This window comes from Nesoenas mayeri (genome assembly GCF_963082525.1).
Source record: "Nesoenas mayeri genome assembly, chromosome: 3".
NCBI classification, from domain to species: Eukaryota; Metazoa; Chordata; class Aves; order Columbiformes; family Columbidae; genus Nesoenas; species Nesoenas mayeri.
In genome coordinates, this window is record NC_137544.1 from 109,350,453 (window position 1) to 109,360,606 (window position 10,154).

The 10,154-nt window shown below is 48.6% G+C and overlaps 1 protein-coding gene across 1 annotated transcript in view; it reads left to right on the forward strand.

Annotated features, from left to right (window-relative positions):
• Positions 1 to 3,558, forward strand: part of LOC308038706 (tau-tubulin kinase 1-like) — a gene marked incomplete at both ends in the record, with an annotated part of 45,742 nt that extends 42,184 nt beyond the window's left edge. The window contains 5 exon segments of the mRNA XM_080341481.1: positions 438 to 2,020; positions 3,135 to 3,210; positions 3,214 to 3,261; positions 3,264 to 3,400; positions 3,402 to 3,558. Of these exon segments, the coding sequence (XP_080197607.1) occupies positions 438 to 2,020; positions 3,135 to 3,210; positions 3,214 to 3,261; positions 3,264 to 3,400; positions 3,402 to 3,558 (2,001 nt within the window).
• Positions 3,559 to 10,154: the final 6,596 nt, after the last annotated feature.

Here is a 10,154-nt window from a genome sequence, read left to right on the forward strand (position 1 = left end):
GCTGGCCCTGAGGGGCCCCTTGAGTTCACCATGGCCTAGGAATGAAAGAGAGTTGCTGAATGGTTCCAGTAAGGAAGAAGTGAATATGTAAATGTTTAAATATTGCAATAAATATATAAATACTGAAGAAGACTGGTAAACATGAAAAAAATCCTGAGGAATTGCTTGCAAAAATCTCTTTTAGGTCCAGGTAAAGGCTGCTAACAAAGGAACTCCTTTGGCACATTTTTCTGCCTTCATTTATGAGTATGTGTGAATCTCTCTAAGGTTTGTATGAATTAAATGATTGAGGGATCACTGCTCAGGCATGTATTTTGAAAGTGTCATGGACTAGAACCTTTCGACTGATGCTTCCCACTGCTCTTGATTCTGATGTCTGTGTCCATGCTATGTCTGAATACTAACCCTTTTCTTTTGTCACATGTGTCTTCTTGCAGGCATATATGCTGAAGTCATTTGAAATGAATGGTCTGCCCAAGGCAGTGCCTTTAAGTTTGCCTTATCAAGACTTCAGAAAAGATATGTCGGACTACTGGGAAAAGCCTAAGGTATCCCAGCGGATAAAGAAAGTTGATTTCTCAAATGTTGTTTTGACTGCCCCTTGCAAACCTCTGGAACCTTATCTGGAAATAAATGGAAAAGAGGAGGAGGAGGAGGAAGACAATGAGGAAGAAGACGAGGAGGAGGAAGAGGAGGAAGGGGATGAGATTGATATGCACAATGGTTCCAGCAGTGGCCTGAGTCAAAAAAGCACAGAGCGCAGCCAGGAGTGTGCACCCTCCACACTCCTGGCTGATGACCAGAAGGGATCCAAGGGTCGCGCTTCCACTGCTGGTGGGGACCTGGAGCTGGAGGAAGGCTCAAAAACACTAGTGCTATTTTCACCAGGTGATCTGAAAGAGTCTCCAGTGACCACAGACGTGGTTCCAGAAGTTGATCTGGGCACTCTTGCTGCACTGACTCCTCAGAGTGAGCGGCCACAGCCTATGGATAGCCAACTGCATGTATCCGAGCCAGGGACCCTCTCTTCAGTCCTTAAATCTGAACCAAAGCCCCCCGTGACAGTGGCTACAGCTTCCTCCCCCTTTACCAAAGTTGAGCGCACATTTGTTCCTATTGCTGAAAAGACCCACTTACGTGTCATGTCTTCCAGTGGCGAGCTGATGAGGCATGAGGAGAACTGCCCTCCGGGCCAGTTTGAGGAGGTCATTATTGAAGAAGAGCTGGAGGACAACCTGGTGCAGATAGAGAATGAAAGCATACATTCAGGACTGGAAGGGGCACAGACAGAGAGCTCTGCGCTTTCGGCTAATCACATTGAAACCACCTCAGAAACAGCAGGGGAGCAGCTGCCCCTTCCCAATGCTGAAGCAAAGCCTCTCAAAGACAAGCCAGAGCTCTCTGACAAAGTGTCACTCTCGCTGGATTTGGATGAGCCTGGTAAGGTGGTGACAAGGGATCCTGACCTTGAGAAGTCAGCACTGGTGGCAGAACACCTGAAACGAGCAGAGATCCTCTTCAACACACAGCATAAAGGCCCCAGGAGGCCTCTTGGTTCCAGGTATAGAAGTCGAATACCCATTTTGTTCTCTGAGGAGGACACTGGCTCAGACCTTTCAACATCACTTTCTGCCAAAGAGAGGCTTTATAAGAGGGCAAAGCAACCTGACTTGGCTCGCTTCGTGATGGAGAAGAGGCAAAACCGCCTTCTTCGGCTGGCCTCAGAGGCCTCCTCCTCAGCATCCTCCAGCGACGAGAGGCAGCGGGCTTCAGAAACCCTCTCAGCCACTGGTTCTGAGGAGGACACACATGACTCTGATGACTCAGTCCCAAGGAAGGCTGGGAAAGAGAAGGCTGTCCCCCTGGGGAAAGAAGAAAGATCCATAAGCACAAAGAGCAGAATTCCTCGGCCCATCACACCAGTGAAAACAACGCTAGAGGTGGCAAAGTCTGAGAGCTCCATGGCTGTTGCAATGGCCATGCTATGTAGCTCTCCACAGGATGCGGCTCTTGCCTACAGGTAAGACCAAAATGCTGAGCAATGCAAAATGTTGGACTTGTTAAGGAGATGCAGCCAGGACTTTGCTCACCTCCTACTGCTTTACCTTTCACTTGGCTTGAATGAGTGGTTGAGTGGTCCATCCCTGTTTCCTACAGTAATTTCAGCTCACTGATGTGTGAAATTGCCACCTCTCTGCCTTCTTTGGCTCAGTCTGGCCAAAGGGCCAAAGCCCTCTTCTCTTGCCCTGGCTTTGAGGCCTTCTTCCGTTCCACAAGCTCGTTCATTTGATCTGATCCTGATAATAGCAGAGTCCTCCCATGTTGAGCTCTCAGTTTTGCAGCATACTTGGCACAGTTGTGACTGACCTGGCTATTGTGATTAGAGCTCCAAGGGCTGCAAGGTTGCCAGTTGTGATTGCCTCAGAAGATGGCCAGCATGCAAAGAGGTGGAGAGAGGGAGATGTACGTGCATGGGCTCTGTCAGTGATCCAGAACAGCACGGACCACCTCCACATGGTCTGAGTTCCTACATATCCCTGTGTTTTGGGATTTTTTTGAAGGTACCTTGTTCTCTATCAAGTAAGCATACACATATAAGGGGAAGTGAGCCTTCTGAATTCTGCAGTGTTTGGCTTTTCTTCCTGAACTTGGGTCTGGAGGTCCAGCCCAGGAGCAGAGATGCTGATGTGGCTCTGCCACAGGTCCAGCAAATTCTGCTCTTTCAGAAGTGTGGGGTGAAAGGAGGGCATCCCTGTGGGTTGGTTTATCTACCAGTAGTTACTGTCAGAGGCCAGCTGGTGCAATCCAGCTCATCCCCACATTCCCAGATTGTACCTGCTACCTTGAAAGAAGTTGCTACATCCATGCTGCATGTCAAGAAGAGTCACAGATATGTGCTATTGGCCAAACCATGCCTGTGCATTGTCTCAGAGAGCACTGGAGGATCAGGGCCAACACTAGTTAACAGCACGAGTGTTCAAACCAGTGCCCTGTCTTGTCCACAGCAAAACTCCTGTCATCCTGGTGCTGGAGACTTCTTATAATTGCTCAGCAACATTCATGCCAAACTTGCCAGGAGCCCTAAGCCCCTTGCAGAAATTCCCTTTCATCCTCCCTTTTCTCTTCCTCTGCAGGCTTCAGGCACAGAGACCAGCTGGAAGTGTCCCAAACGAGCGGCGAACTACACAGACACAAAGTCGGCTTCCTCCTTAGCTGAGCTCCACTTCTCTTCCTCCACGGAGCAGCTCATGGAGGTCCAGCTGTGGATCTCCCCTCAGAGCCCTGTCCTTCCTTCAAGAAACCCCAGTGCTTCTCCCAGAAGCCTGCTGCCACCTTGGAGGGAAAACCCTTCTCCCTGCCAAAAGTATAAGCCAGGGACTGCTCTCCAGCGAGTTTCTCCTTCCCCCCCAGCATGCAGCTCAGGCCCTGGGGCTGACAGGGGATTCCCTGACCTCTCCTGGTGTGGCCAAAAAGCAACAAAGAGCAAAAACCCAGACTCAGAGTCCAGCAACCAAAGGAAAGCAAATGTCCTTGGAGAGTAAGGCTGCTGCCAGATAATGGTCTTCTTCTGCCAGCCCTGGGTAACTTCAGCATATAGTATACAGTCGAGATGCTGCAGCACAGCCTTCCGTGCTGGACCCACGAGTGTATAGCAGTAGCTGTAGTTCAATGCTTCACACACTCTCACCCCACACAGTTGTGATCAGCTCCCGAGGGTCTGAGAGCATGTGAGCCACAGAACCTTCTTCAAGGGAGACATCCAGCCTGCAGCTCACGCTTGCTAATGCACAGCACCAAGCAGCAACCCAGGCAGCCTGCCTAGTGCCTAAGTCCCCTCCGTCCCCAGGCATTCCCCTCTCTCTAGCAATACCAGTCACCAACACCAACCCTGGCTTTGAAAAGAGGAGCAGAGATGATGAGAGGAAGGTCTGCTGGACAGGAAGGCTCCTGTTCTGCAAGCAGATCCCTCCTCTCTTGTGTCTGGGAAAATGCTAGCCTTGGCCTCCACCATTTACCTGAGTGCTGGCTCACTTCCTGTCACCTGTGTTAGCAAAGGATTGTCACCAGCTTAGCCAAGAAGGATGAATGCATCCTTGTGTGCTGAGATAAGAGCAGGGGCAGGCTGGAGCAGGGGGTCTTCTTTCCAGGGATGCCTCTGCAGGTGTGAATAGGAGACAGGCAGGTCTTGCTACCTGCTCCAGTGTGTCCCACAGAGGAGGCCATCTGGCATTTCTGCTCAGCGACACGGCTGCTCTTTCAGTAGATTCCTCTGTGGTGAATAGTTAGATAGAAGTAGGGCTGTATGGGCAGCTTGCTGGGAAATCAAGAGTGCTTGCTAATTGATGTAGAAGGGAGCACACTGCAGCTGCTTCTGTCCCCAATACCAAACTGTGATCTGTGGATACCATACCTCCCAACATGGGTGGTTCCTCTCGACCTGAGTGTGGTTGGTGCCATAAGACTATAGTCCACCAAACACAGCTCCATGCTGAAGATGCAAATAGTCACCGGATGCCTTTGGCTTAGGTGCCCCTTGCACCTAAATTCCTTGTGCTATTATTGTCATGATCTTGGTGTTTGTGAATTTTGGCACTGTAGTTTCAGCCACAGCTCCCCTACAGGGAAGGGTGGGAAATTATCCTGTAGCACAGGCAAAAGCTGCTGCTTTCTGAGGAGGTTTGCTAGCATGCCATGGGAACCTTGTGCGTTTTTGTCTAAGAGTACAGGGGGTTGAGTTGTGGAGGTCACGTTTATGTGTTTCCCAGTGCTCAGCTCTTCCACACAACAATGAGAATGTAAAAGCAAGGGCTGTATTCTTCAAGTAATATTATCAGAGCAGAAGCTTAGTGTTCCACTAGAAATAAATTAACCAAGGTTTTAGCCCCCGGACTAATTAAGAATGTTTGAAAATGAAAGCCAGGGTGACTAATACCTGTCTGAGCTTGGTGAGATCTTGTAGCCACAAAATTTTCTCAATGTCTTGCAGGGGTAAACACTCCAGACCTAAATACTTTGGATCCCGCACCATTGACTTGCCTAAAAGATGTTTTGCATGAGGCAGAACAAAAATACGACTGTTCTGTACACCCATCCCCACAGCTGCATATTTACTCTTTGCAGACAACAAAGCTTGATAGAGGTGTCTGGACAATAATAACCTTGATTCAGTTGAACAAATATACAAACAGTCACACTGATGGCCATTGAATCTGAGGAATCCTGAAGTTGTTTACATCTACAGGAACTGTTCTGGAAAGGAGCATGAGAGCTGTGATGGGGTGGCTGCGAGAACAGGGTACTCTGTGAACATCTGAACAGATTCCAGAAAGCCAGTGAATTATTTCCAGCACAGAAAACATCATCTGTTCCTAGTGTTGTTTGACAGGGCTGGGCTAATGGTGCAGTTGGGTCCACAGAGATCTGGGCCTGGCATGAGTTGTCTCTCCTTGTGGTTGTGCTACCAGCCTCATTGATCCAGCACAGTCCTGCATTCCTGCTGTCCCTGGCACAGAGGGGAGCAGGAGAGTGTGTCAAAAGCAGCATGCTCCCTCAGTTATTTCTGATGAGAAAGAACTGTGATGGAAGTGAAAGCTGACTGACTGCAGCAATGATTCCTCCCCAGACAGCCTGTGCAGGAGGTACCAGGTGCTGTTACTACTGAAAGGCTTCTAAGGGTAACTCTTGCAGGGCCTGACTGTCCCCCTGTGTCCCACAGGCTTGGGTGTGCAGACCTGCTCTCCTTCCCAGTAGCAAGTGATGCTGTGATCCTGGTTGGGTGTCACATTGCCTCTTTCATTCCTTCATCGACGTTATTTTTACAGGAGTTTCAGTGCTAGGCTCTTCCAGTCAAGTGGATTTCAAGAATTTGGTAACAAGAGGTGTCCCACACAGCTGCATTTTTCTGGCAGACGTGGTCAGAGGGATGCTTGCAAGCCCCTTGTTAACAGCCCTGTTAGTGTGCTGCAGCAGGTGGTGCCTGGATCCTTATTTCAGGTGTCAGCAGAGGGACACAGGAAAGCCCCTGCCATGTGGGTGCTGCTCTGGATCTCCTTCCTGGCTCTGATTTTCAAGGTTCTGCCCTTCAGTTGCTCAGTGGTGAGTGTGAACCCATGGTACGCCTGAGATCAGGGTGCACAGCACACCCTGCTTGCAGAAGTTCCCATTCCTCTTGCGTGTCTCTCTGGAGGGATTTTCTGGCAGGCATGTGGACCAGCAGTGATGCTCTCTGTTAACATAACTGTTTAAACTGGCCTGCAAAAGGGTCAACAACTCCTCTAGGTCCTCTCTTCTTCTTACCCCACCTTGCAGGGAGGCTAGGAGGACACCTGCCCTAGTTGGAGAAAACATGGGAGATCATTTTTAGGGACAGCAGGGGACAAGGCCTGTGATGTTAGGGTTAAGTGGTTGAGGTATGCCAGACAATTCAGTATGGCATCACAGGACGTGGTGGGCTGTCACATCACAGAAATGCAGGAGATGCAAAACCCTGCTGTTCCCTGCCCATGAAACATAGTGTGCAAGCTCCGTCAGGCCTTGAGGAAACACAAGGCTGCTCAAACATTGCTGTTGGTGTCTAGCTGCATCCTTGCTTCACTGCAAAGAAGAGAAGATCAAAGAGAAGACTGAGCTGACCAAAGCAGATGAAATGGCTAGGAGGAATAAAGGAAACTGGGGTAAGAGGAGGAGAAGCAGACTTCTCAGCACTTTTCCATGTTTGCAGGAATTTCTGTGAAGAGCCTGACGCTACGTGTGTTCCCCATGAGTGTGTTTGCTGCAGAATCTGTCATGGCCAACTGCAGATGCTTGTGCTCATGTGCGTTTTGAGGTGACCCCTGAGACAGGCTGCCACCGTGCCTGCGTCTGTGCATACATGTACATGGGTGGTAGGAACAGAGAGGAGGAGCACTGTAGGGTCGTGTGTTGGGAGCAGAAGTGTCTTTGGGACTGCCGGGTATCATGAGATACTGCAAATGCTCTGTTGAGATGAGAGTCTTTGTGTTTCAGTAGCAAACATTTCTGAGTCAGTTGTCTTTGGAATATGTGAGAGGCAGGAGACTTTGCTAGCCTTTTCTAAGTAAAGACTATCATATATATTATTATAACAATATAAATAGCGCTAATGATATACATATCCCCTAGCAGCACTAGGCTAGTTTCACAAAGCACCTGGGAGTTTGCAACCACTTTTGATTCTATCTGTTTGCCAGCTACTCAGTTGCATGCAAGGCAGTGAGCTGGGCTCCTGTACAGGCCCTTTTCCCTTTCTACGGGTCCCGGGTGGGTGCCCATGGCCTCACTCTGTGCCGGCTCCCATGGTCTCCTGCAGAACCCTGAATGGTGGTATTGCCCTTCTTCAGCCTGTCGCTGTGCTCCAAGGGGCTGGGACCATGCTGATTGTAACAGCAGAGCCAGTTGGCCTGAATGCAGGTTGGCAGCATCTCCATGTGCATTGGGGTTGGTATCTTTGTGAGGCCAGAGAATAGCCCTGGTTGCAACACTGTGGTGAACCGTGACCCCAAGCATAGCCAGGGTCCTAGGAAATAACAGTGGTTTGTACACCATGACTCTCCTCTCCCCTGGTCCCTAATTTTACCTCCTCAAGCAGATCTTGTCTTCGAAGTCACTGTGTACTCCCTGCAGGTCAGTCCCTTTCTGGCTGGGGGCTTGAAGCCCTCCTGGTTTTCTACAAAGCTTGAGGCAGACTTGTCCACCAACTCATGCAGCAGACCCTCTATCATGCAGACTGGTGCTCTAGGTTATAAGGAAGAACATTATCCCTTTTATTTTTGCAGCTGCAAATGTCTGGTAAGCAGGTTTGAAGTATGTATTGATGATGCCCTCTGTGCTAAAAGGAGGAAGGGAGCTGCCACAACAAATCCAGAGGTGGGTTCCTGTTAGGTACCAAGCTGAGAACTCGTCTTAGCTGTTAAACTAGAGGAGGCTGCAGGGGTGAGGTCTGACGCGGGGTCGCTATAAGGACGCAGGGGCTGATGTTCACTCAGCGCTTGGCTAAATGACTGTAGGGCTGCAAGGCAGAGGCTCTTGAACTGTCGCCTGCAGATGGTGTGAGGAGCTCTGCAGAACCGCGGGGCTTTAGGCAAGGAGCCCTGTGTGTGTGAAAACCAATGTCAGCAACACTGCTGTGCTCTGGGACCTGGGCTGCTGCTTCTCTGGACAAGAATTGGAGCTGGAAACACAGATGATTTGTGTATATTGCCTTTTAACATGATAGCATGTGACTCTACACTCAGAAACATTGTATCTGGTGCACCCATGCCATTTTCTTTTGCCTCTGGCACAAAGTCTTTTGGCCTGGAAACACGACTTCACTCCTTGGTACTGCCTGCTTGGAAATGTGACTGGCTCCCAAGGCTAAATCTCTCTACATGTCTTCTTTTGCATTCTTTATGAAAGCAACTGGAGAATGTTTACACACTGCAAACAGAATGTACAACTGCGACCGAGGAACCATGATCCGGTTCAATTGCATGGCAAATTTCTTGGCCATAAAATCTGGCATGTATCACTGAGGCCCTGTCTGTGTACAGATCCACCTGCCATTTGTCATAACTTCAGATCACATTTAAAAAAATACAATAAATGATGCGGCCATTTCTTCTTCATATCAGACACCATTGTCATTAATTTTGTTTTTAAAAGGGGATTCTTGATCATGCCATTAAAAACCTGTCTACCTTTTCATTGGTGTCTTCTCCCATTTGTTGGTGTTGTCATGTGAAACAGAAATACCACCTGAATTGCTGCCAAGGGACATTGGCTAGCATTGTCTCTAGGTTTCTACATCACGACAACTCAGTTGGCTGCAACCAACCGCAAAACACAATGTGGCAAGGAAGAGGAGCCTTCCCTTTTTTCAAGAGGAGCATCAATGATGTGGCTCCTGCCTTTTGCATGTAAATAGGAATGCAAAAGCTTAGAGCTCTCTGAAGCCTAGATGTCACAGCCAAGTAACATTTGTGCATCTGTTTGCGGGAGCAACACCTGGTTGGTCCATGAGGATTTTCACTGAACTGCAGAGCTGGCCAGGGCCAGTGTTTTACATGACTGGACTCTTCTGCTTTATATGGTCTTCCGAATTTGAGCACTACTGGGAGCATTACAATATTTTACTGGCCCCATCTGTAGTCTTTGCTGAGACCAGCCAGCTGGGGCTGCAGTTGGACCTGTACATTAATATGCTGTAAGTGGAACAGAAGCAAACCAGTAACTTGGCATGGTTTGACTTTTAATCTCCTTTGGCAGTCTGACATGTAAGCTGAGGACAGCTCTTGTTGTCCCAAAACCAGGGTTCTTAGCCAGCGTGCACGCAAATAAGCCAGATTTAGACAAGATAGTGTTTACTATAGAGTTGTGCAAGTCTGGATGCTGAGATAAAGCCAGCCCACCAGAAAGGAAAGTAAAAGCCATTATATACAAAACCTCTTCGCTACATTCACACCCTCAGGGCAAGTCCTAAGAGCCAGTTGGTTACATATTTGCATATGGGTTACATAGTCATTTTACCACTATGCATACTTGTTGAGGAAGGGTCCCAGGCTGGGCCTGGGTCTAGGGGTGTGTATTTTACCATTATAATGAGCATAGAATGAGCAAAGTTCAGCTAAAGGACACTTTAGCTAAGAGTTTTGAGATACATGTTAAGACTCAACTAATTGTGCTGGTGCCAGACAATCTGCACTGCAAGGACAGTATTCTTTGTAGTTCATGATTAGGCATTTTGCAAGTTACTCTTACATTTGTTAGAGGAGCAGACTGACCAAAACTGAGAGGATTTACCTGTCTTTAGGGTAGCAGTTGCTGGCAGGATTCATTTTTAGTAATAATGACTACACTCCTACAACAGTAATTTCACCATGTGCACGTTGCCTGGTGGCTATTGTGTGCAGACCACATCCAGGTATGTGTAGTATAGTTTCTTACCAAGTTTGGGAAGGACTGGTGCAAGGGGGAACAGGGTAGCCGTGAAAGCTCATTTTCATCAATTGGTAAGTTCATACGCTTTCATCACCTTCGCTTAGGTACCTTTACTGAACACAGGAGATTCTGCAGGCAGGACTAGACACAGCCTACAAGGAGACAGCTGTCGTTTGTAGCCTGATGTACGCAGTACAGGGCTCAAACACATTACTTGT